General features: G+C 49.9%; 1 protein-coding gene across 6 annotated transcripts in view; it reads left to right on the forward strand.

Annotated features, from left to right (window-relative positions):
• SULF2 (sulfatase 2) overlaps positions 1-23,824 on the forward strand; it is a 132,339-nt gene that overhangs the window by 38,300 nt on the left and 70,215 nt on the right. For all 6 annotated transcript variants that reach the window (XM_032142950.2, XM_032142951.2, XM_032142953.2 and 3 more), the window contains one exon: positions 13,468-13,707. In XM_032142950.2, coding sequence (XP_031998841.1) covers positions 13,468-13,707 — 240 coding nt within the window. The remainder of the gene's footprint in view (positions 1-13,467; positions 13,708-23,824) is intronic.

Here is a 23,824-nt window from a genome sequence, read left to right on the forward strand (position 1 = left end):
TGGGATTTTCTATAGGGTAGTCTCATTGCGAAGGGGAAATCTGAGCAAAGAAGGTAAGGAAGCCAGTCAAGGGGGGATCCCCAGGGAAGGGCACTCCAGGCAGAGGGAACAGTGTGTGCAGAGGCCCTGAGGCAGATGCTGTCCCAGCAGGCTCAGAGCAGCAAAGAGGCCAGAGCAGTGTGCACAAGGGCAGCAGGAAGAGTGAGCGGTAATAGGGAGGTGTGGTTGGATGGACCGTGCAGGGCATGAGCCTTTGAGTGGGAGGAAGATTTTGGCTTTCTGAGTGAGACGGACACCAATAGAGGACATTGAGCAGAGGAGGACATTGAGCATCTGATTTGTGTCTTCATAGGACCCCTCTAGAAGAATAGACTGAATAGGTGTAATGAGAGCAGGGTGTCCAGTAAGGAGTCTACTGCAACAGTCCACGCATGAGATGAGCCCAGTGAGGAGTCTATTGCAATGATCCAGGCATGAGATGATGGCGGCTCAGACCAGAGTGAGGAAAGTACTAAGTGCTGGTCATATTTCAAAGGTAGAGCTGATACAAGTGCTGATGGAACTGATGAGGGATGGGAAAGAAGAGTTGAGAATGACTCCAAGGTTGTGGCCTGAAAAACTATGAGAATGGATTTTCTGTATACAGAGATGGGGAAAACCATGGTTAGAAGCTCTGGGCCGGGTGCGGTGGCTCACGCCTGTGATCCCAGCACTTTGGGAGGCCAAGGCGCGCGGATCAAGAGGTCAGGAGATTGAGACCATCCTGGCCAACATAGTGAAACCCCATCTCTACTAAAAATACAAAAATGAGCTGGGCGTAGGGGCGTGCACCTATAGTCCCAGCTACTGGGGAGGCTGAGGCAGGAGATTTGGTTGAACCCAGGAGGCGGAGGTTGCAGTGAGCTGAGATCGTGTCACTGCACTCCAGCCTGGCGACAGAGCGAGACTCCGTCTCAATAAATCAATAAATAAAGCTCAGTTCTGGACCTGGGAAGTTGCAGGTGCCTGTGAAAAGCCAACAGGAACTGTCCAATAGGCAGCCACATCAGTCAAACTTTGAGGAGAGGGGCCCAGGCCTGGGTGGGCTTAGAGTAGGGGAGGGTGGGGATCATATACAAACTGTGTGCTTGTTTGTGCTTTACTAAATCTGACACCCTCCCCAGATCCTGAAAGTTGCAGGGATCCAGCCTGGAGAGCTGTCCAGTGGGAGAGGCAGGCTTTTGAAAGAAAGGCGTAGCAGAGGTCTGGCCAGCCTCCTGTTTTCCACTTTCCATCTGTGAACACAAGGAAACCACACCCTGTGCCACAGACTGATATCCAGGAGATCAATTCCAAATCACAGGCTCAAGTACTCTCCGTAGGGGCCAAATGGCTGGAAGCCCAGGACAACATACCCAGATTCCAGACACCAGATCAGTGGTAACTTCCAGCTCAGCCTCTCTGAGATCCCACCTCCTGGCCTTCCTGCCGCGGATCACTAGAGGAGGAAAAACATGTGGATGCAGGTTATCTCAGGAAGAAGAGAGGCTCATTTGGACCCACACTGGTGTTCAGCTTGCCAAGCACATTCCTGTAAGATGATTTTTTTTCAATTCAGCAACATTTGGGAGATCACTTGGGTTCTGGGAAGTTAAGTGTATCAGGCTTAGGTTTGGCTGCGTGTAAAAGAAAACGTAAAATAACAGTGGCTTAAACAAGGCAGAATTATACAAACGTCTGGAGGCAGGCAGTCTAGGGCTGGCTTGGTGGCTTCAAGGTTATCAGGGACCCAAGCCCCTCCTCTACCTTTCTGTTCCATCATACTTACTGCGTAGCTTCCATCTGCAAAGTCACCTTGTGGTTAGAACAGCTGCTGGAGCTCCAGCTATCACAGCCACACTCTAGGCAGCAAGAAAGAGGAAACAGAGGCAGAAGGGCAGGAAAAAGAAAAAAAAACCCCACTTCAGAAGTCACATGCAACACGAATAGATCTTATTTACTTAGCCACGTGATCTCAGCGAGAATTATAAAGCACACGCAAATTTGAAGCATTGGAAGACGGTTTAAGTATTTTCTGCTAAGGTGTGAGCAAGTGCGAGGAAACCACTAGGGATAGGGCAGTGCCCCAGGCTAATTAGCAACAGTGGGACAAGAGGTTACTGGAACCCAGAGACACGGAGGGTCACCCCACAAGAGCTGTCACCCTCTGTTGGCACCACAGAGAGGAAGGTGGAGGAATCTGTCCGCCAACCTCACTTTCTTCTTTCTCCGATCTCCTGCCAGGGGCCCTTGTCAGTCAAATCCAACCCAAAGCCCAGAGAGTGAAGGGGCTTGTTGAACCAGCACCTCCAGGCCAGTGCCCTGGGGTGGAGAACTGGACAAGAGAGCAGGGCTGGAAGGCCACAGGCAGGCTCCTGGCACATCTTTGGCCATAAAGGAGTCTGGGAAATGTTTCCTAGCTGGATGCATTGAAAATAAAGTCAGGGCCTGATCAGAGGAAGAAGGGGAAAGAGATATTTGTGGGCAACTGAGGGTCTCAGCCACACCAGAGATCAGGAGCAAGGGTCCCAGTGAGGGCAGCTCCCCTAGCAGTGGGAAGTGTGGCTGTGCAGCCTAACACTGGGGAGACCTGCGTCATGAGGAGACATTCACGTGGAAACCCAAGGCAGGAGCACTGCAGGCAGAAGCACGGCACGTGCAAGAACCCTGTGGCAGGAAGAGGTTTCCCAGGACCTTGGAGGAGGGCAGCAGGACCTGGGAATGAAGGGGAGAAGGATGGGGAAGGGGGCGGCAGAGAGCAGACAGGGGAGACCTGGTGGTCTCCAGCAGGCCATGCAGCAGGGTCTGGATTTGATTGCAAGCCCAGTGGAAGGTCCCCAGAATGTTCTGAGCCGGTCAGCTATGCGTGCATGTTCTCAGAAGCACACCCCGGCTGTGGGTGAAGAGGGTGGCCCAGGGACAAGAGCGGAAGCAGGGAGATCAGGTGGTGTTTGCAGCGGTCCAGGTGGGAGATGCTGGTGGTACAGAGCAGGACGGGGCGCTGCAGAGCGAGAGAGGTGGGTGGATTCCGGTGCTGCTTAGGAGGTCGGCAGGGTTTGCTTGATGGATCATGAGTGGGTGGGTGAGGGAAGAGGAACCGGGGATGACTCCTAGGTTTTTGGCTGAGCCGTTGGGCAGATGGCAGTGCCATTTACAGAGATGGGAAGGCGGGGGCAGGAGGAACAGATTGGGGGAGGTGGGGAAGGGGGGACTTAAGCTGCTTTGCAAACATCACCCACCAGGCCTGGGGCTGGGCAGCAGCTCTGCGTAGCCCCTTCTGAAAAATGGGGAAAACACCCTGGAAGCCCTGCCCCATTGAATAAATATCCCCTCCCAGGGATGGTGATTGTAGCATTTCAAGTTAGAGGAATATTTCTGGGTGGAGCTTCTCAGAGAGGAAATGACCAATCATTGCAGAGCCCCGTCAGTTACACCCAAGCCCTGCCCTTTCCCACGTGTGCTCTGCCACCTCTCTGCTACGGTTGACGATGACCATAGCAGAATTTTCTCCCAGGAACTTCTGCAACCAGAGGCAGCAGAAAGCAACAGAGAAAAACTTAACTGCATGGTCTCTCTGACAACCCGATGCTTATTAATAGAATCTCAGTCCGGCCTCCTCGACATCTGCTTAATTGATTTTGGGTTTAGGAACCGATTTGGAGCCTTGGCTTTTCGTAGCTGAAACCAGCAATAACATTTGACTTTATTTTGTAATGTCCAAGAGTCAAGAGTGGTTCACCTTTGCACCATCAAAAGAAAAACAACAACCTCTGAGCAACAGGTCTCCAGAATCCAGTGTAATTATTCTGGATTGAGTTACAGGCACAGCAAGAGTTGCCACCAGCAGCAGTGAGCACATTACTAGGTGAAAAATAAGAGATTCCTTTTGCCCAAGTGGGGCTCCCGATTTCTGCTGTTTGTGCCCCAGGCCTTTCTCTCCCCTCTGCTGGATACAGAGCTATTCTGGGGCAGTTGGTCAGGTCTGATGGGGCCCAGCCTGCTGCAGCCCATTAGCAGGTGTTGCCTTGGGCATGGCAGGGAGCTCACAAGCTGATCCTACAGCACTGCGGACATTCCAGGGACATTTGAGGGCCAGGAGAGGGCTGCTGAATGAGTTCCAGCCTGTTAGGTGGACACCAGTGGCCAGAGGACAGTGCAGGACACAGGTTCTTCCCCACCTGTGGCTCAACTTCATAGCCCTCTTCATCCCCTACCTGTCCAGGTCAAGACTCTGTTCCAAACTGTACCTGACCCCGCAGCCTCTCTTCCCCGCTGAATGCCTGTTCTCTGCAGGTCTCTAGGCCCCAGTAGAGCGTTACCTTTGCAGATTTATTTAGCTGCTCCCTTCACTTGGAATTGAATCAGCTAAGGGTTGCAAACTCCATGCCCACAGGGCTAGGCAGGTGCTGGCAAGGAGGAAGTCGGCATGGTAGGGGCGGTGGAAGACCAGAGAAGGACCTTGTCAAGTGGGCCTTCGCTACTTGGGTCCAGCCCACCGTGGGCCCATCAAAGCCAGATCTTTGCATTTTTCAAGCAAAGCCAGAAAGCTGAATTGATGTGAAATCTCGCAATTTAAGAAAAAGGCCATTCAATTTTTAAAATCCTTTCCTTTTGGGCAGACCTAAATCAAACACACATGCAGACAAGATTTAGTCTAGAGGGACTCCGTTTTTTAACTCTGTGTGAGATGATACTTGTTGAAAAGCTGACATGTGGCCGGGCACGGTGGCTCACTCCTGTAATCCCAGCACTTTGGGAGGCCAAGGCAGGTGGATCACTTAAGGCCAGGAGTTCGAGAACAGCCTGGCTAACATGGTGAAACTCCATCTCTACTAAAAATACAAAAAATTAGCCGGGCATGGTGGTGGGAGCCTGTAATCCCAGCTACTCAGGAGGCTGAGGCAGGGGAATCACGTGAACCCAGGAGGCAGAGGTTGCAATGAACCGAGATCATGCCATTGCACTGCAGCCTGGCTGACAAGAGAGAAACTCTGTCTCAAATAAGTAAATAAATAAATACATAAAAGCTGACATGCATTAAGTGCTTTCTGTATGTCAAGCATTGAACTAAAAACTGTATATATATATATATATATATAATTTTTTTTTTTTTTTTCTTCTCAAAACTCAGAGCAACCCTGAGAAGGAGGCACTGTTATTCTCCCTGCTTTGCAGTTGGGGAAACTGAGGTGCAGGGTGGCTAAATCATTTGCACAAGGTACCTGCTTAATAGGAAGTGGCAAAAATCAAGATTTGCAATCAGGCCTTCTGACTGAAATCCTTTTTCATCCTATTGAGTATGGTGGCATAGCGATAGGTTCTAGAATCTGTCCTAGAATTTCATAGTCAAACCTTATACCTAAAGTTATTTATGGGCTGTGTTTTTACAGACAGGGAAGCTGAGGCTCAAAGAAAGTCAGTGATTTACGGCAGTTCACACCTCATTCTTGGCCTCTCAATTCAGTGCTCTTTGGCACCCAAAGTCTACGGATGAAAAAGGGCCTGGTGAGTCAGTCTGGGGCCGAAGTGTATATGTGCATGTGTTTGTGTGTGCGTTATACACGCACACATATTCATTTGTAGCAGCTGAACCCTTTTAACATACAAAACAGGTAAGAGAGGAATCAGGAGAAGGATGTGGCCTGGAGAGGGGTGTGTGGTGCCCCCTTCATCCTCAGCCTGCCCCATGCCAGGTGGACCTTAATGTCCTCCTCCTCAAGGAAAGAACGCACAGCTTGGGGGCCCCTGGGAGCAGACTGGCCCCAGATAGAGTGTAGCAGGTGATATGTGGCCACAACAGAGAGTGTCCTATGTTTCTTGGTCATCTGTAGAAAGCCCACTGTGTGCCCTCTTCCCCTAAATCCCAGGGCCTGCTTCACGTAGGGGTAGCACACAGACAGGCCTGCAGACCCGTGAGGAATGGTAAGTGCCAAATCCTGCCCTCTCCCATTGTTCTAGAAACCTGTGGCCCTCTTGCTGCATTTCTTTTATTTATTTTTTGTTTATTCAGGAGTTCAACACCAGCCTGGTCAACATGGTGTAACTCTGTCTCTACTAAAAATACAAAAAAAAAAAAAAAAAAAAAATAGCTGGGCTTGGTGGTACTTGCCTGTAATCCCAGCTGCTAGGGAGGCTGAGGCAGGAGAATCACTTGAACCCAGGAGATGGAGGTTGCAGTGAGCTGAGATCGCGCCACTGCACTCCAGCCTGGAAGACAGACGGAGACTCCATCTCAAAACAATCAATAAAATTACACAAGCAAAACTTTAAAATATCCAAGTAATGCAAAGCAGAGATAGCCCTTGACTCCCCACCCACCGTGTACACCACTCAGCCCAAAGGCACCATCTGCAGCCTGCGTGTCCCCTAAGAATGTTTACTCTTCATTTACTCACACGGAAGCACCAGGAAGAGCAGCAAAAGGCAAGAAGGGAGGGGAGGGCATGATTCTAATCAGCACAGTCCAGAGAAAGCCTTGCTGAGAAGGTGATATTTACAGAAACCTGAAAGCAATGAGGGACTGAGTCTGGGCTAAGGAGTGGCAGGTGCAAAGGTCCTGAGGCAGAAGCGTGCTTGATGTGTTCGAGGAACAACAAGGAGGAGGTCAATGTGACTGGAGCAGAGGAAGCTTAGAGAGAGAGAGAGCGCAGTAGGAGTTGTAGTTGGGGCGAGTGAGCTTCCAGATCACTGAGGACCTTGTAGGACAGAGGGAGGACTTTGGTTTTTACCCTGAGTGAGGCGGGCAGTCACTGGAAGACAAAGAGCAAATGAATATGATGATTTCACTGACTGTTTTAAAAGAAGTCCTGGCCAGGCAGGCACGGTGGCTCATGCCAGTTATCCCAACACTTTGGGAAACCAAGGCAGGAGGATCACTTGAGCCCAGAAGTTCAAGACCAGCCCAGGCAACGTGGTGAAGCCCCATCTCTATAAAAATACAAAAATTAGCTGAGTATGGTAGTGTACACCTGTAATTCCAGCTGCTCAGGAGGCGGAGGTGGGAGGATCACCTGAACCTGGGGAGGTCGAGGCTGCAGTGAGCCGTGATCACACTACTGCACTCCAGCCTGGGCAGCAGAGTGAGACCCTGTCTCAAAAGAAAAAGCCTCTGGCCACCAAACGGAGAATAGAAGAACAGCTTAGGAGCCTACTGCAATAGTCCAGGCAGAGAAAACAGTGATTAGAATGAATTTAAGTCAAGGTCCTGTGTTTACTTACTCTGCCTTTATTTTTCTCCCTGCCCCATTCTTCCTTCCACTGCTTTCCCTAGGATGCCCTGCCATCACAGACTCTAATGATATGTCTATAATTTTAAGAAACTAGCCATAGGAAGGCATCTCATTAGTTATACATCAAAATCACCCAAGTTGAGGGCCACAGGGATTTGTCTGGGAGGGGTGCGGGGTTCCCCTGCTCCCAGCTGAAGCAGGCCTCCAACAGACAGGAGCCACCTAAGCCTCAGGAATGGCAAAAAAAAAAAAAAGTCATGTTTTGAATCCTGAAACTCACTGGCACCTTGCTAAGTCCCCATAGATAGTGTTTGCTCTGACTTAGACCTTTAGAAGAGCAAATTCATTCAGCATCTCCTATGACACTGGCAACGTCATCATCTGTGGCAGGTCAGCCACACATTGATTTTATCAATAATGGACTTATTGGATGGTGCATCAAAATATATATATATAACTCGCACCTTAATTCTCTAACTTGACCTAGTTAACTTGGATTGAGATTAAAGGGTTTTTTCTTAAATCACATTAAATAAAAATATCATACAAATGATAGCACAGTGGTGCACAGAGAGGCCCCCAAAAAGCCACCGTGAATGGGGAGGCAGTTCAGGAGTGTCATGGGAGAAACTGCATTCTAGCAGTTGGGTGGTTTGGGCCCCCAAGTTTAAATCCCAACAGATGGGGGTGGTGGTGAGGCCTCTCCAGCCCGTCAGAGTCACAGAGGTGTCAGAGTGACCTCACCCTCGGCCCGGTGTGGTGGGAAGGTTTGGTCATGGAAAGAAATCGGGTCTGTTTTTGTCTGCATGTCCCCAGGTTTATGTTGGACGAAAGAAGTTGAGGTTGGCTGGCCCAGCTGCATTGAAAAGCTTGAAAACTGGCCTTTTCATTTCTGTGTGGCCGCGTCGTTCAGGTCCTTCCCTCCCGTCAGAGCTGTCCTTCTGCATGAGGGCCAGGGCTGGGCAAGGGGATGAGATCATATGTTTTTGTGTTAAGAGATGTGGGTTTACACAGCCTCGTCACTATGGCAGTTTTAATAAAGCAGGTTACTGTCCCCAAGGGGAGGCTTAGCACGTAGCACTGCCCGTGCACAGATGCTGCTGTCATTCCGGGGCACTGTTGTCCTTTACTCGTGGATTGACACAGCGCTCGTCCGCCAGCTGATTTGGGAAGGGTGAGTGCTGGCCAAGAGCACCTCACAGCTCGCTTCCTCTGGAATGAGGAGGAAGGAGATCTAAGCATTTCGAGACCCTGGATCTGAGCCCGTTAAAAACAAGAAATGGCTCTGGAGGCTGTTCACTGTTTTCCAAGGCAGCACTGGGGGCTGCGGACTGCAGGTGATTTCATCAGGCGACGGCCTGCCCTGCGTTCTTTTCCAGGAGAGGGGTCTGACCAGTCGGGTGGGTGGCCAGCTTTTGTCCTTTCTGCAGGGTCTGGAGACTGAGAGAGGCTGAGCTGTCACTACCAGCTGCTTCGTCCTTTCTCCTTAGCATTTGGGACCAGGGAGCAAAGGGTTGATTCCACTTGGGGTGCCCTGGACTCATGCATTTAAGAAATATTTGTGAGCACCTGCTGCGTGCCAGGCACTGCTCTAGGCTAAGCTGTGGAGCCATCAAAAGTCACAGGGGACAGCAAACGGGATCAGTAGATAAATACATAAAAGTGTATCGTGTGTTAGATGATGAGTGCAGGGTCGAAAATGTCAGGCAAGGAAGGGAGTAGAAAATATTCGGGGCCAGGGAACGCTCCACAGAGAAGGGAACTTTTGAGTAAAGACAAGAAGAGGGTGAGGGCACCGCTGCAGGGCTCCGGGGGAGAGGTCTTCCAGGCAGAAGGAGCAGCAGGGCAAAGGCTCTGGGATGGGAGCACATCTGGTCAGTCTGCGGACAGAGTGTGGGCCCCTGTGGCTGCAGAGAGGGGGATGGGGTTAGGGAGGGAGGGAATTGGGTCCCACCACACTCTGTGGATGGCCAGAAGGACTTGGGCTCCTCTGCTCCTCTGAGGGAGCAGGAGCCCCAGAGAGTGTCAGGAGAGGAGACACTGGCTGCACTATGGGGAATAAGTGACTGGAGTCCAATCAGGAAGCAACTGGCCTGATTTCAGGGAGAGAGGACGATCGCCTGGCCTACGGGGGAGGTGGCAAGGGTCCGATCGTGGATGTTTAAGTTGAAGGGAGAGCAACAGGCTTTGCTGATGGATTGTATGTGGGAACTGAAAGATGGGAGGAACCGTAGCCAAGATGATTTTCCAAGTACCCGGAGGAGAGGGGAGTGCTTCGGGAGGAGCAGGAGGGGCGGTGACATCAGGGCTCGGCTGTGGGTGCGGCACCCGAGGTCTAATCGACAGCCGAATGACATCAACGGATGTCAGGGTTGTACCAAGCCACACATCAAGGGATGTCAGGTCCGTGTTGTACCAAGCCAGTGATTGCCAAATTCTAATCATTCCCTCACAATTTTCATCATATACCTGTGTGCCACTTGTACTATTATTTACTTTTTAAAAATCGGCTGTAATTGTCTGTTGTTGTTGTTGTTGTTGTTGTTGTTGTTTTAAGAGGATTTCCACTACCCTAAAGGAAAAGCTAAGGTTTCTTGCCCTAAGTAGAAGGAAACCAAGCCACGCAATTAATCTAAGGCAATGCCACCCCCTGCCTGGAGCTCCAAGCGGCCTTTCACACCACCAGCATCCCTGGTGTTTGGTGATGTGACCCTGGGCCACCCCCACCACTGGTGTGCCTGATGAAGTCACCACTAGAGGACCCCCTTCTGGGTCACCTAGGGATCATTCTGAGCTTAACTGAAGCCAAGAGTGGACCTCTCTGCACTTCCTCAGGACACTGTTACCACCTCCTGTGTGACTGCGACATTTTGTGAATGTGAAACTCAGCACCCCGCCTCTACTAGGCTTGAGTTTTCACTGCCTTCCCAACTGTGCAGGCTTAGCCAGTCATTTAACTCCCCAGGTTCAGTTCCCTCTTCTGTAAAATGGGGCATCAGGAGAATTAAGTGATGAATGTCTTCAGCCCAGCCACAAGCATTCAGCCAGTGATAGTTGCCACTATTAATTATAATGATTATTATTGGCATAGAAGACTGCCCTCTTCCCCAGGAATAAGTTGGAGCACTCTCAATTCCTTAGATATATCAGAAGGTTGCAACACCCAAGCCTTCAGGGGTCGAGCAGGTAATGAGAGTGGGTGCGGGTGGTGCAAGACTATAGGGAGCACAGGGGAGTGTGGCAAACTGGAGAGCACATATTCTGTGTGATGCTTTTTAATGTCAAATTTTTAAAATCCACTCTACAAGACACCAATTCACAGACAGATCTGTGGACTCCAACTGGTTTGGACTCCTGAGATACGAAAACACAAGAGTGTAAGATAGTATTTTATGTGTTAATTTAGCTGGTCTCTGTTGAGCACATTATGTGCCAGGCACTGTGCTAGGCAGTGAGCAAAGTAGGCTGGGTCCCTGCCCTTGTGGTGAAGGCAGCAACATGGCAAATAAGTGAAATCAAAATGACTTATGTTTGAGGACAGTAACTGCTGTGGAGAGACACGGAGCGGGGAAGCAGAGTGGAGAGTGCTGTGGGTTGCGGGAGGTGGTTTCAATACAGGCCAGGGAAGGCCTCTCCAAGAAGGTGGTGTCTGATCAATACCTTGAAGGAGACAGAGGTAGTCCTGCGATTGGAGGAGTGAGAGCGTCCCAGGCTGGGGGTATGGCTGAGGCAGGGGCCAGGAGGTGGGAGGGCGGCCAGTGTGCAATCCTGGGACCTCAAGGGCACGACCTTGGTGACTTGATAGGTGGTAAAAATTCAAAGTAGAAGCAGCTGATTGGTGAGCAGAGGGCCTTCCCCAGATCCCAGGAGGCTGCGGTGGGTCTGATGCTTGTTTTCAGGTTCCTAGGGGGTTGCTAGGTGATTGGGATCACAGCCTTCACATGCCTGGTAGACCCTGTTTTGGTTTCCCACTGCTGTCCTAACAAATCACAAACTGGGTGGTTTAAAACAATTTACACTCTCAACAGTTCTGGAGGCCGGAAGTCCAAAATCAAGGTGTTAGCATGGCTGTGCTTCCTTAGAAGGCTCTAAGGGAGAGCCCTTCCTTGCCTCTTCCAGCCCTGGGGACCCTAGGAGTTCCTTGTTCCTTGGCTTATACGTGCATCCCTCCAGTCTCTGCTTCCCTTTGAATGTGGCCTTCCCCTCTGTGCCTATGCGTCTTCTCCACTTTATGTCCTATGTGGACACTTGTCACTGGATTTAGGGCCCACACAGGGAATCCAGAACAAATCTCATCTCAGTAGCCTCAATTTAATTACATCTGCAAAGACCCCTTGTATTAGTCTGTTTTCATGCTGCTGATAAAGATATACCCGAGACTGGGTAATTTAGAAAGAAAAAGAGGTTTAATAGACTCAGTTCCATGTGGCTGGGGAGGCCTCAGGATCATGGCAGAAGGTGAAAGGCACATCTTACATGGCGGCAGGCAAGAGAGAATGAGAACCAAGCAAAAGGAAAAACCTTTATAAAACCACCAAATCTCGTGAGACTTACTCACTACCAAGAGAACAGTATGGGGGAAACAACCCCCACGATTCAATTGTCTCCCGTCAGATCCATCTCACAACACATGGGAAATATGGGAGACACAATTCAAGATGAGATTTGGGTGGGGACACAGCCAAACTATATCACCCTCTTTCCAAATATGGTCAGATTCACAGCCTCCAGAAATTAGCACATGGTCTTATCTTTAGGGGACGGGGACACCATTCAACCCGCTGCACACCTTAAGAACTGCAAGGAAAAGGGGAAAAACCAAGGATGGCCGTAGAAGAAAGAGAGAGGGTTTCCATGGAATATTTCCATCAAATCACTAAGGGTCTGGGTACCAACCACAGCATACAATTGAGCATGCACTCATGACACCTATGTTGAGTACCCACTGTGTGTCACACACGGCAGCAGTGCTGAGGATTCAGCGCTGAGCGGGGCACACGGCCTTTGCCCTCCTGGACCGTGGCCTGCACCCAATAGGGCTCCCACACACGTTCATTTGCTTCCTTCCTTTCTTCCTAAGTGTCTTGCTCTGCTTACAGCTTGGTTGAGAAACAAGAACAGGCGTGGCCAGGCAAGGTGGTTCATGACTGTAATCCCAGCACTTTGGGAGGCAGAGGCAGGCGGATTACTTGAGGTCAGAAGTTCCAGACCAGCCTGGCCAACATGGCAAAATGTCGTCTCTACTAAAAATACAGAAACTAGCTGGGTATAGGGGCTACTTGGGAGGCTGAGGCAGGAGAATCGCTTGAAACCGGGAAGCAGAGATTGCAGTGAGCTGAGATGATACCACTGCAATCCAGCCTGGGCAACAGAGCAAGACTCTGTCTCAAAAAAAGAAAAGAAAGAAACAAGAGCAGGCATGACCGAAACCTCGAAGCCTGAGGTATGATCAGTACTCAGGACACACGCTGCAAGAGTGCTCAGAGCTCTCAAGCCCCGGCAGCCAGGGTGGTGCCAGAGGCTCCCTACAAGAGGTGTACTAGGCCGATGGGTTGGATATGGGGTGAGGGGTGGTGGGTTCCAGGCTCGAAGAAAAGTGTGGACAAGAGGCCAGCAGGGTTTGTGGCTGAAGGCAGAGCACCTCAGCCAGGGAATACTCAGGGAGAAGGTTTGCCACCAGGTTGGCGTGACCAGATTTTCAGTAAGAGCAAACAATTATTGGGAAGGTTCCAAAGAAAACAAAGTATAATCTTCCCTCAATTTACATGGTAGTTGGTTTCCAAAAGAAAAAACAAAACAAAACAATGTATATTAATACCCTGCAAAAACAATGCTGTGTTTAAAATTTGTAAAACAGTTTGATTCCAGCCTCAGGTCATTTATAAACAGGTTTTTACCTGCCCTGCAGGTAGAGATGCAATTACAGTACAGGACAGTGACAGTACAGTCACTTACAGTCACTCAGCTCCAGCACCATTGCAAAATCCTCCAGACTCCAGACCTGGACCGCAGGAGTGTCCAGGCGGACTCGGGACCCAGGGTCCTCCCTGATTGTGCAGGACAGTCCCACCGTGCAGCAGTGGCCCCTGCCCCGTCTGCCCCGTAGGTCTGCAGAATGTGCCCGCTCCAGACCTAGGGATGCCACGTGCTGAGAGCCCCCCGGTGCGAGTGACCCCCTGGGTCTCCTGCCCTGCGCCTCACTTCCACCCTTGCCTTGCAGGTTCCATGCAGGTGATGAACAAGACCCGGCGCATCATGGAGCAGGGTGGGGCGCACTTCATCAACGCCTTCGTGACCACGCCCATGTGCTGCCCCTCGCGCTCCTCCATCCTCACCGGCAAGTACGTCCACAACCACAACACCTACACCAACAACGAAAACTGCTCCTCGCCCTCCTGGCAGGCACAGCACGAGAGCCGTACCTTCGCCGTGTACCTCAATAGCACCGGCTACCGGACAGGTGAGCAGGGACGGGGGCGGGTGCAAGAAGGGAGTGACAGCCGGGGCGGGCATCCCTGGGTGTGGTCTACACACCACTGCGGTACCCAAGATGATTCTGGATAGCCCCTAGAGCAACTCTCTTATAATTTCAGAGTTGTGCATTTATTTCTGTGTGTATTAGAGAAATACAGATTTATTTGCCTACAGTAGTGATGTAAAGTGACCTTGTCAAAGGAATTTGAGTCCCCCCAAAAAGTGAGTCTTTTCAAACTATGAATTATAGCGCAGAGAGGCCACAAGGTGCCCATGCATGAGTTGCATCCTCTGTTAATAGTTATTAAGCCCATCAGGGACTGTTTTGTTGACTTCAAACCATCGGCTTGGAAGAAGATTCCAAAACATAGGGGTGGGGGATGGGAATTCGTGGAGGGGAACAGATATGGGGCTGTGTGTTCGCTCTCTACGTGGCAGTAACCAAGGTGGTGCAGAAACTGACGTGGTAGTTGACTGTCCACACTTACCCATGTCGTCCTGGGTGGAGGGCGACCCAGTTCCTGTTTGCTTATCCTGCAGGAGGTCTTTGGTGGGCTCTGAAGGCTCACCTGCCAGGCTGGTTGTCTGAGGTAGAGATGCAATTACAGTATAGTCACTTACCTCCGGCACCATTGCAAAACCCTCCAGACTCAATTCATTTAACTTGCTTTAATTAAAAATAAATAAATACTCCCCGCCTCGGGTAAGAAGCCGCGGCAGTTGTGAAATCAAGATACTGTGGCTCAGATGTTGCAACCCCAGGAAGTTGCATCCAAGTGACAAGGGGTTTGTTTGGGTGGGAGTGCCGCAAGGTAAGGATGGACGCCTCCTTCAGCCCTGTCCGCAGCCCTGAACCTGCAGCCCTCGAGGCTGGGCAGCTTCCTCAGATACACAGTGTGGGCTGGCAGGGATGCTTTGGGGGTGGGGAGCAAGCCAGTAAGGTGTGTCTTCTTATAGCCTCATCCCACAGCCAGAATCACCTAGAAAGTATGTTCTGCTGAGAACTAGGGAGGCCTCGTTCCTATACCTTGTTCCTGTATATTGTGCGTGCCATTGTGCAGAATCAACCACCTGTTGGTTCCCCTGAGCCTCTGCAGAAAGCCACATGTGTCAGAGGTTACCATGGCCACCACCCTAGATGGTTGGGGGCCTGGATGTCGCTAGCAGAAGCAGGACAGGCAGGCCCGCAGCAGAGCAGTGGGCCCTTATTGAAGATGCACCTGCAACTTGGGTCTAGAAAGTACACCCATGCACTCAAGAGTGACCAACCTTGAAATGTTTTAAAGTCTGAATATTTCACTGAAAATCTTATTTTAAAATATGCCAGCACAACTTATTTTTTCTTTAATGTGTACTGGGGGCCAAAGAAAATATGTCTGAGAGGTGAGTGTGTGGCTCACAGACTCTTCACAACCTCTGGGTGAAAGGTCTGTACAGAAACCTTTCGTTCTGAATGCTGGAAGATCAGTAAAGACCCTAAACCTGTTCTCATCAATCCCCCTCATTTCACAGCCAGGGCCACTGCAGCCCAAAAAAGAGACCTGTCCAGAGTCAAAGTGAGGTGTTTGTGGCATAATCAAAATGGAATGCAAGATCATGGGAATTCAGAGGGGGCATGGAAATAGTATTCATCAGACTGAAAGGAAACTCATATATTCTGTGCCATTTTGAGGGCTCAGGGTGGGAGCTAAAGGCTAGTGTTTCCAAATCTTACGGGCGATATGAGAAAATGAATCATTTCAAGAATAAACATTCTCTAAAGTGGATTTCCCAAACTTGTCCTTGAATGTATGCAAATCACCAAAAAGCTGTCTCCCTAAATAAGTGCTTTTATTCAACTATGCTTCATTATTATAGCCTTATGAAGACTGGGAGTGTAATGTCAAGTGTAAAGAGCCAGATACAGAGAACATTGACATTTTTATAAAACTGCCACTGAGAATTTTATTCATTATATTTAGAATGCCACTCTGTACAAAGAATCCCATTCCAGCCTTACTTTCAGAACTCAGGACCCTGAAAACACCTGTTTAGTCTGATGAACTGGTGTACTCCTGGTTATTACATAGTAAGAGCCACATACCCTGTATACTTTCCCTCTTTGCCCTGGCAGCTAGGAAGCTCAGGTTTGAGTTTTATATTAAGTTGTTGTTTAAAGTGGAAATATTTTTAAAGATCCAACTGCATGATGTGTAATACTGATCAGTGTTGACTAAGAAAAATGACAAAAATCTATAATGAATTCAAAACCTTTTAGATTTTTTCCTTTTAGATTGATTTGTACATACATATTAGAATATATTGTAAATTTTTAATCCCCCAGGGACCAAAAGTAAATTGTTCCTGCTGAGTCTTCAGCCATGTTAAACCCTGTGTTCACGTGGACACCTAGCAAAGTTGGTTCAGTTGGATTTAAGTTTGGCTGTGTGTGTGAGAGAGACTGGGGATGTCAAATAAAATTCCAAGTTGTTCTGGTGGCCCTGCTCTATGAAGTGGTCAGAGACTCCGACTCCATTTCTACTTATTTCCCATTGGTGAGAAACGAGTCACATGGCCATGCATGGCAGCAAAGGGGCCTGGGAAATGTAGTCTTATCCTAGGTGGACATCTGCCCAGACGAAAATTATTATACTGTGGGAGAAGAAGAAAATGGATACTGAAGGACAAGTAAAGTCTAGACCACCCTAGCGGTTATTAGCCATTTGTGTTTGTGATACTCATTTGAATAAAGGAGATCAGCCTAAACTGAGGAAGACTGACCCTAGAAAAATGCTACTTAAGTGGACCAACATTTCATAATAAATAGTGCTTTTAATGTATTAAGGTATTTGATCTTCAAACGAAACTACAATATTTTGAGAATAACTCTGTTATGTCATGTCTCTTTTTTTCTTTTTTTGAGACAGAGTCTTGCTCTGTCGCCCAGGCTGGAGTGCGGTGGCACAGTCTCAGCTCACTACAACCTCTGCCTCCTGGGTTCAGGCGATTCTCCTGTCTCAGCCTCCTGAATAGCTGAGATTACAGACGCCTGCCACTACGCCTTACTAATTTTTGTATTTTTTGTAGACATGGGGTTTTGCCACATTGGCCAAGCTGGTCTCAAACTCCTGGCCTCAACTGATCCACCTGCCTTGGCTTCCCAAAGTGCTGGGATTACATGCGTGAGCCAACGCACCCGGCCCTCTGTTAGGTTGCATCTAATGACGTTTAACAAATACTGGGCTCTAGTTGTAACTAATGAGTTGATTCTTTAAGCAAGTGAATTGATGAAGTGTAGGGAGGAATATAATGTGTTTCACAAATTTAAATGGATGGCATAAGATGATATCCTTTACTTCACCAGGGACATTTTTGTAAAAGTATTTGAGGATTTGATCAATTTTTCCAAGGGCCTCTCCTAATTCTTTGACATCTGAATCTTCCCCTGTGAAGTGCATCTCATACTTCACCATCCTTCTCAGTAGTCTCTTCTCCTTCATGTAGTATCCTTATAGACCAGGTAATTATTCGTCAGTGGATTTGCATGTGTTTTTTGAGCTATCTTCCAGCGTCATTTTGATTAATTTTACAAACCCTGCATCTTTTAAAAGATTTGCAATTTCATTTTGCAGTGCTCTTGCTTTGCATGGCCCCATGTTTGCAGTGGAGATTGACAAAGGACAAAATGAGAGAAGCTAAGTTTAAGCAGGATAAATATCAATTTGTTCATGAATATTTCTCTGTATGGCTTCTTACAACTTGGGGGACTTGGATCTCAGATATGAATACCCTTGGAAGGATCAATTGCATCCTCAGGTTGTTTTGTTTGTTTGCTTGTTTGTTTTTGAGATAGGGTCTCACTCTGTTGCCCAGGCTGGAGTGCAGTGGCACAATCTCAGCTCACTGCAACCTCTACCTCCCAGGTTCAAACGATTCTCCTGCCTCAGCCTCCCTAGTAACTAGGATTACAGGTGCGTGCCACCATGCCCAGCTAATTTTTTGTATTTTTAATAGAGACAGGGTTTCACCATGTTGGCCAGGCTGGCCTTGAACTCCTGACCTCAAGCGATCCACCCTCCTCGGCCTCCCAAAGGGCTAGGATTACAGGTGTGAGCCACCACACCTGGCCACATCCTCAGTTTTTACAAAGGTTTTATAGTCATCCTTTAACACAGTTCAGCAGTTGAAGTGCTGTTGCCCTGCCTGTGATCACTTATATGTCCACAAGTCAAATTTGTACAGTGTTCCCAGAATGAGACACCTCCCAGCTCTCTGCAGAGTGGTTGAGGGCATTAGCTTTGCCTGGGTTCGAATCCAGTCTCTGCTGCTTTCTGGCTGCATGAACTTAGACAAGTTGTTTAGCTTCTGTGTCTTGGCCACTTCAACCACAGTTAATAATGTCATTTATAGAGTTTTGTGAAGATTAAATATATTAGAACAGTGTCTGGTACATGGTCATGGTAGGCACTTGGGGAATTTAGCAATGATGGCTGGGTACAGTGGCTCACACCTATAATTCCAACACTTTGGGAGGCCAAAGTGGAAGGATCACCTGAGGCCAGGGGTTCGAGACCAGCTTGAGCAAAATAGATCCCTTCTCAATTTTTAAAAAACAATAATAAAAAAAATTAGCAATGACAATGACGATTTGCACAATAGCACCACATCACACAGCCCACCTCAGGCCAATGTTCTGAGGAATGTCATGGTAAGTTGCACTCATGGATCAAAATGTGGCAGCATGTGCTCATCCTCTCTGGTAATCAGCAAAATGCAAACGCAGCCAACAGTGCATTATCACATCCCAGCCGTGACCACAGCAAATATGAAGAGGTCCCATTGCACCAAATGTTGGTGAGAATGTAGGAAAACAGGAAATCACGTGCACTAGCAGTATGATGGTAAATTGTTCCCTCCACTTTGAAGAGCAGTTTGCCAATTTCTGGCAAAGCTGAAAATGGGCATCTCCTTCCACTCAGCAATTTTACTCTGGCTGTGTCCCCCTCGATTCTAAGGAGGTGATATTGATGTGTGAGTTCTGCTTGAGCAAGGGAATGCACTTCCTGGCTGTCCTGTTTGCTCTTGAAGATGTGTGATGCTCGTGGCAATAGATTGCCTTTAGATCCAACAGACAGGAACCCCGACTGCAGCTGGCTTCAAAAACATTGAATTTTCTGCTCCCTAAACAAAAGATACAGGCCAGGCACGGTGACTGACGCCTGTGATCCCAGCACTTTGGGAGGCAGAGGCGGGTGGATCACCTGAGGTAAGGAGTTCAAGACCAGCCTGACCAACATGGTGAAACCCCATCTCTACTAAAAATACAAAAATTAGCCAGGCATGGTGACGTGCACCTGTAATCCCAGCTACAGGGGAGGCTGAGACAGGAGAATTGCTTGAACCTGGGAGGCAGAGGTTGCAGTGAGCCGAGATCACACCACTGCACTCTAGCCTGGGTGACAGAGTAAGACTCTGTCTCAAAAAAAAAAAAAAGATACAGGCGAGTAGCAGGCAAAGTTGGATCTCGTGGTTTACGAGTATCATGATCATATCATAAGGCTAGAGGTCTGGAGATGGTGGCTGGCACTCCAGCAGCTGTGTGCCTCCTTGTCCACATCTGGCAGGAGCAAGAGAGCATCCTTTTCCAGAATGCTCAAGGCATGAGATCCCTCCTGATTGGACCACCCTGAGTCACATGCCAGCCCCTGAGCCAATCATCGTGTAAAGCACATGGATTGTGCCAACTTGCCCAGCGGGGGTTACCTGCTCTGCAGCAGCTGGCTGAGTCCCTTTTTCCCCAGCACTTGGACTGCCAGGTAGAAATCAAGGGCTGCTGGAAAGGATGAGGAAAAGCATACTGGAGTGCCGATGACAATTTTACTACACTGCCTTTGGCAAAAAAAAAAAAAGTAACATCAGCTGGCCGGGCACAGTGGCTTATGCCTGTAATCCCAGCACTCTGGGAAGCCGAGGTGGGTGGATCACAAGGTCAGGAGTTTGAGACTAGCCTGGCCTACATAGTGAAACCCCATCTCTACTAAAAATACAAAAATTAGCTTGGTGTAGTGGTGGGCGCCTGTAATCCCAGCTACTCGGGAGGCTGAGGTATGAGAATCACTTGAACCCAGGAGGTGGATGTTGCAGTGAGCCGAGATTGCACCACTGCACTCCAGCCTGGTGACAGAATGAGACTCCATCTCAAAAAAAAAGTAACAACAAAAAGCCAACCTTTTCCAGCCCTTTCTGGTGAACTAGATTGGAGTGTCATTTTCTCCCCATTGGGATAATGCCTTTCTCCTTCCACACCTGAATCTGGCAGTTCTGAGGTTGTTTCCCAGCCCCAGCTTCTGCCATCCGGTCCAGACTTTCGTAGAGATGGTGGCGGGCCCTCTGCCCTTCCACATCATGTTCTAAAATGCGCCGGGGGAGTAGGGAGTACATGCTCCTTACAAGACCAGGCCTTGCCAGTGCTCTCAGTTGGAGCCTGTTTTGGGGTTTGGCCCTGAGTGCCCCAGTTATTTTCACTCTTCTCGCACAAAGCTGGGTAGAGAAGTCGGCTGAGGACCAGAACCTGGCCATCAGCCTTGGGCAGCTACCCTCACCAGGGACGGGGGGGGCCTCTGTGCCCTGATGACCCCACCATGGTGGGACACCATATTTATTTATTTAATAAATAAATATAATAGATTTTATTTATTTATTAAAAATAAAATTCCATCGCCCTCTCACGCAGGAGGATGGAAAGGCGTCCGCTGGGCATTTTGGCATCCCCAACAAATGAGACTTGTAAAGTGGTTTCATTCAGGACCACAGGGGTAGGAGGGCCGCTGCGTGGGCCGTCCTCCTCTACGATGCTGTAAAGTGGTCCACCGCCCCTCTTTCCCTGCCACTCTCTGGATCTGCCCTCAGCCCCTTGCCCTGAACCCCATCCACCCTGGCCCCTCTGCCTCCTGGCCATCGCCCTTGGAGCTCTCCCTGGCACATCAAGCATGAGTCCAGCATCACTTCCTGGTCCCCCGCCTCCCCGGCGCCTCTCACAGGCTTCTCCTCGGCACCTCCAGTTTTCCAGTTGCTCAGGCCAAAACCTTAGTGCCATTCTTGATTTTTTTTTTTCCTATTCCTTTCACACTCCACATTCAGTCCATCAGCAAACCTTGTCAGCTCTGCCTTCAAAATATGCCCAGAGTCCCCTCTGCTGCCACCAGCCCATCTGCGCCACTGTCTTCCCCGCCTGCCCTGTTCCAGGTTTCTCCTGGGATCCCCCAGCTTCCGCCTTTATGACCCCTTGGTCTGTTTTCAATGCAGCAGCCAGAGGGCTCTGGTCAGAACCTAGTTCAGATGCTCTTTCTCCTCTGGGCAGAGCCCTCCTTGGCTCCCACCTACTCAGGGTAGAGGCCCCCACAGCCACCTCAGGGTCCCAATGATCCTTCCCTTCTCTCTGAACCCTCTCAGCCTCCTGGTCTCCCCTCAGTCACTGTGCTCCAGCTACAGCTTCTCAAGCAGTCAGCCACAACCGACATGCACCCACTCACAGTGCTTTGCACTTCTTTCCTTTTCTCAAAACTTCTACACGTCTGCACTTTCCTCATGTCTGTGTTCCAATGCTGCCTCCTCAAAGAAGCCTTCCTTGACTACCCCATGCCTCCTGTTCATCCCAGTTTTTTCCCACCAGTGCCCCCGTCGCCACTGAACACCACTGACTGTGTATTCTGCCCATTTGTCTCGTTTATTGTCTCGTTTCTAAAATGCCAGCTCCCAGGCCCGGCGTGGTGGCTCACACCAGTAATCCCAACACTATGGGAGGCTGAGGCGGGTGGATCACTTGAGGGCCAGGAGTTTGAGACTAGCCTGGCCAACGTGGTGAAACCCCATCTCTACTAAAAATACAAAAATTAGCTGGATGTGGTGGCGCACGCCTGTAATCTCAGCTACTTGGGAGGCTGAGGCAGGAGAATCACTGGAACCAGGGAGGTGGAGGTTGCAGTGAGCCGAGATCACTCCACTACACTCCAGCTTGGGTGACAGAGTGAGACTCCATCTCAAAAATAAATAAAATGCCAGCTCCCTGGAAGCAGCGGCCTCTGTTCTGTGCCCTCGTGGGTCCCCAGGCCTAGAGTGCCAACCCCATCGTAGGTGCTCAGGAGACCTTCCTAGGATGAGTGGTGACTGAGTCTCCACATTCTGTCCCCGCTAGCAGCCCACCCCCATCTCTTCCACACTCCTTTCTCCTCTCCCGTTTCTCTCCTCTGCACCCTCACTCCCACCATCTCAGCCTTTCCTGCTCTTTCTTCTCAGCCTCTCTGCGCACACAGGGAAGAGAAGACTGAAATTATTCCCGGGATGCCGTCCCTGGGCCCCTGGTGCAGCTGTCCCTGCCTTCACAATGGCAGCCTTCTCTTTGCTTGGCTCTTCTCCTGGGTTTGCTCCCTGCTCTCTTCCTCTCCCCTCGAGTGCACACAAGTGTGCATGCATGCACGCACGCACACACACAGCTCCCTTCTTCCCTCGTTCCAGCTGCCTCTCATCTGCCCATCTTCCCTCCCCCTCTCCGGCCTGTGGGGGGACAGCAGAGCCTCTCCATTCACCCCGTGGAGTGTATCTGCTGCTCACAGCAGGGAGCCTTCCTGTCTCTCTCTCTGCACCAAGGACCCAGCCTTCCCCACCGTGGGGATCCGAGTATCCACGGGGATTGCACAGCCCCTCGTGGGACCCAGGCTGACCCAGCGTGTCCTCGAGAGGCACGGATTTGCCACCTCCGTGCACATCTTCACGCGAAATTTCTTCCTAATTTGATAGTCACTTCCTTTCCCCAAGACCTCCGATATCGAAATAAGTGAAGCGCTTGTTTTGAGCAAGAGTCTAAAGAATTAGACTTCGCCTTAAGCGCCCTTGTGACCTTGAGCTGAGACCTCATCCCCTCTGGGCCTCAGTCTCTCCATCTGTGCAGCAGTGTCGTGACATATAAGCACTAGTCACCCAGTGCCTGTGATAAGATGCCACCCTGAGCGATACGTGACCTGTGCCCACAAACCCAGGAGGAGAGGTTCCCTCCCTGCGCCGTAAGAGGAAGCGGCCACAGGGGAAAGAGGAAGCTGGTGTGAGGTTTCCGTTTGTTTTCAGGCGACACCCTATCTGTCCTAGCCCCTTAGCAGGTGTATCCACTTTCCTAGTGGACCACAGACTGGGTGGCTTAGAACAAAAGGCGTTTTTCACAGTTCCGGGAGCCAGAACCCCAAAATCAGGCATCAGGGCCACGCTTTCCCTGAAGGCTTCAGGGGAGGGTCCTTTGCCCTCGAGTTCCTGGGGGTTGCTGGGAATCTTGGCACCCCTTGGCTTGTGGCCGTGTCACTCCAACCTCTGTCGTCATCTTCATGTGGCCTCCTCCCTGTAGGTCCCTCTCTTCCCGTGGCCTGCTCCTCTCTGAATCAGTGTCCAAAGTTCCCTCTTCTGTCAGGACACCAGTGATTGGACTAGAGCCCGCTCTGATCCAGCGTAACTTCATCTTACAACACCATGTTACAAACGCGGTCACCCTCACAGGTACCTGGGCAAGGACTTAAGCATATTTTGGGGAACACGTTTCAGCTCGTGACGGCTGGGTTCTTTCACACATTAACCCCCCCGGAAAGGCTGCAGAGCCGATGTCAAACTGAGCAAACCTGCTGCTCTTCCCCTCTTCACTGCCCCGGCTGTGGTCCTGGGTGGGGAGCAATGTGGCCGCCCTGCAGATCAGCTCCGTGCGTAGCCTTCCCTTCCCAACCATGGTTTCTCTCAAGGAATCTCTACCTGCAGTGGGCATTGAAACAGCTGCAGAGTCAAAAGTGAGGGAAGGGTGACTGTGGTGACAAACACGCACACCCTGTCTCCTGGGCCTCAAGAGGCTTCCAGGGGGTTTCAGAGTGCATGAGACCTTTTGTAGTCTTTATCTGGGTGCTAGCTGCGACTCCCTGAACATTCTGGAATGAGTTAGGCTGGAGCCACGTGGCCCAATACCGTTGCCACTAGCCACAGGGAGCTATTTAACTTTACGTTAATTACAATTAGCATTTCAGTTTCTCAGGTGCACTAGCCATGGTTCAAGGATTCAGTAGGCGCACATGGGTTCTATACTGGATAATGCACAT

This window comes from Hylobates moloch, unplaced genomic scaffold, assembly GCF_009828535.3.
Source record: "Hylobates moloch isolate HMO894 unplaced genomic scaffold, HMol_V3 SCAFFOLD_21, whole genome shotgun sequence".
Taxonomy (NCBI): Eukaryota; Metazoa; Chordata; class Mammalia; order Primates; family Hylobatidae; genus Hylobates; species Hylobates moloch.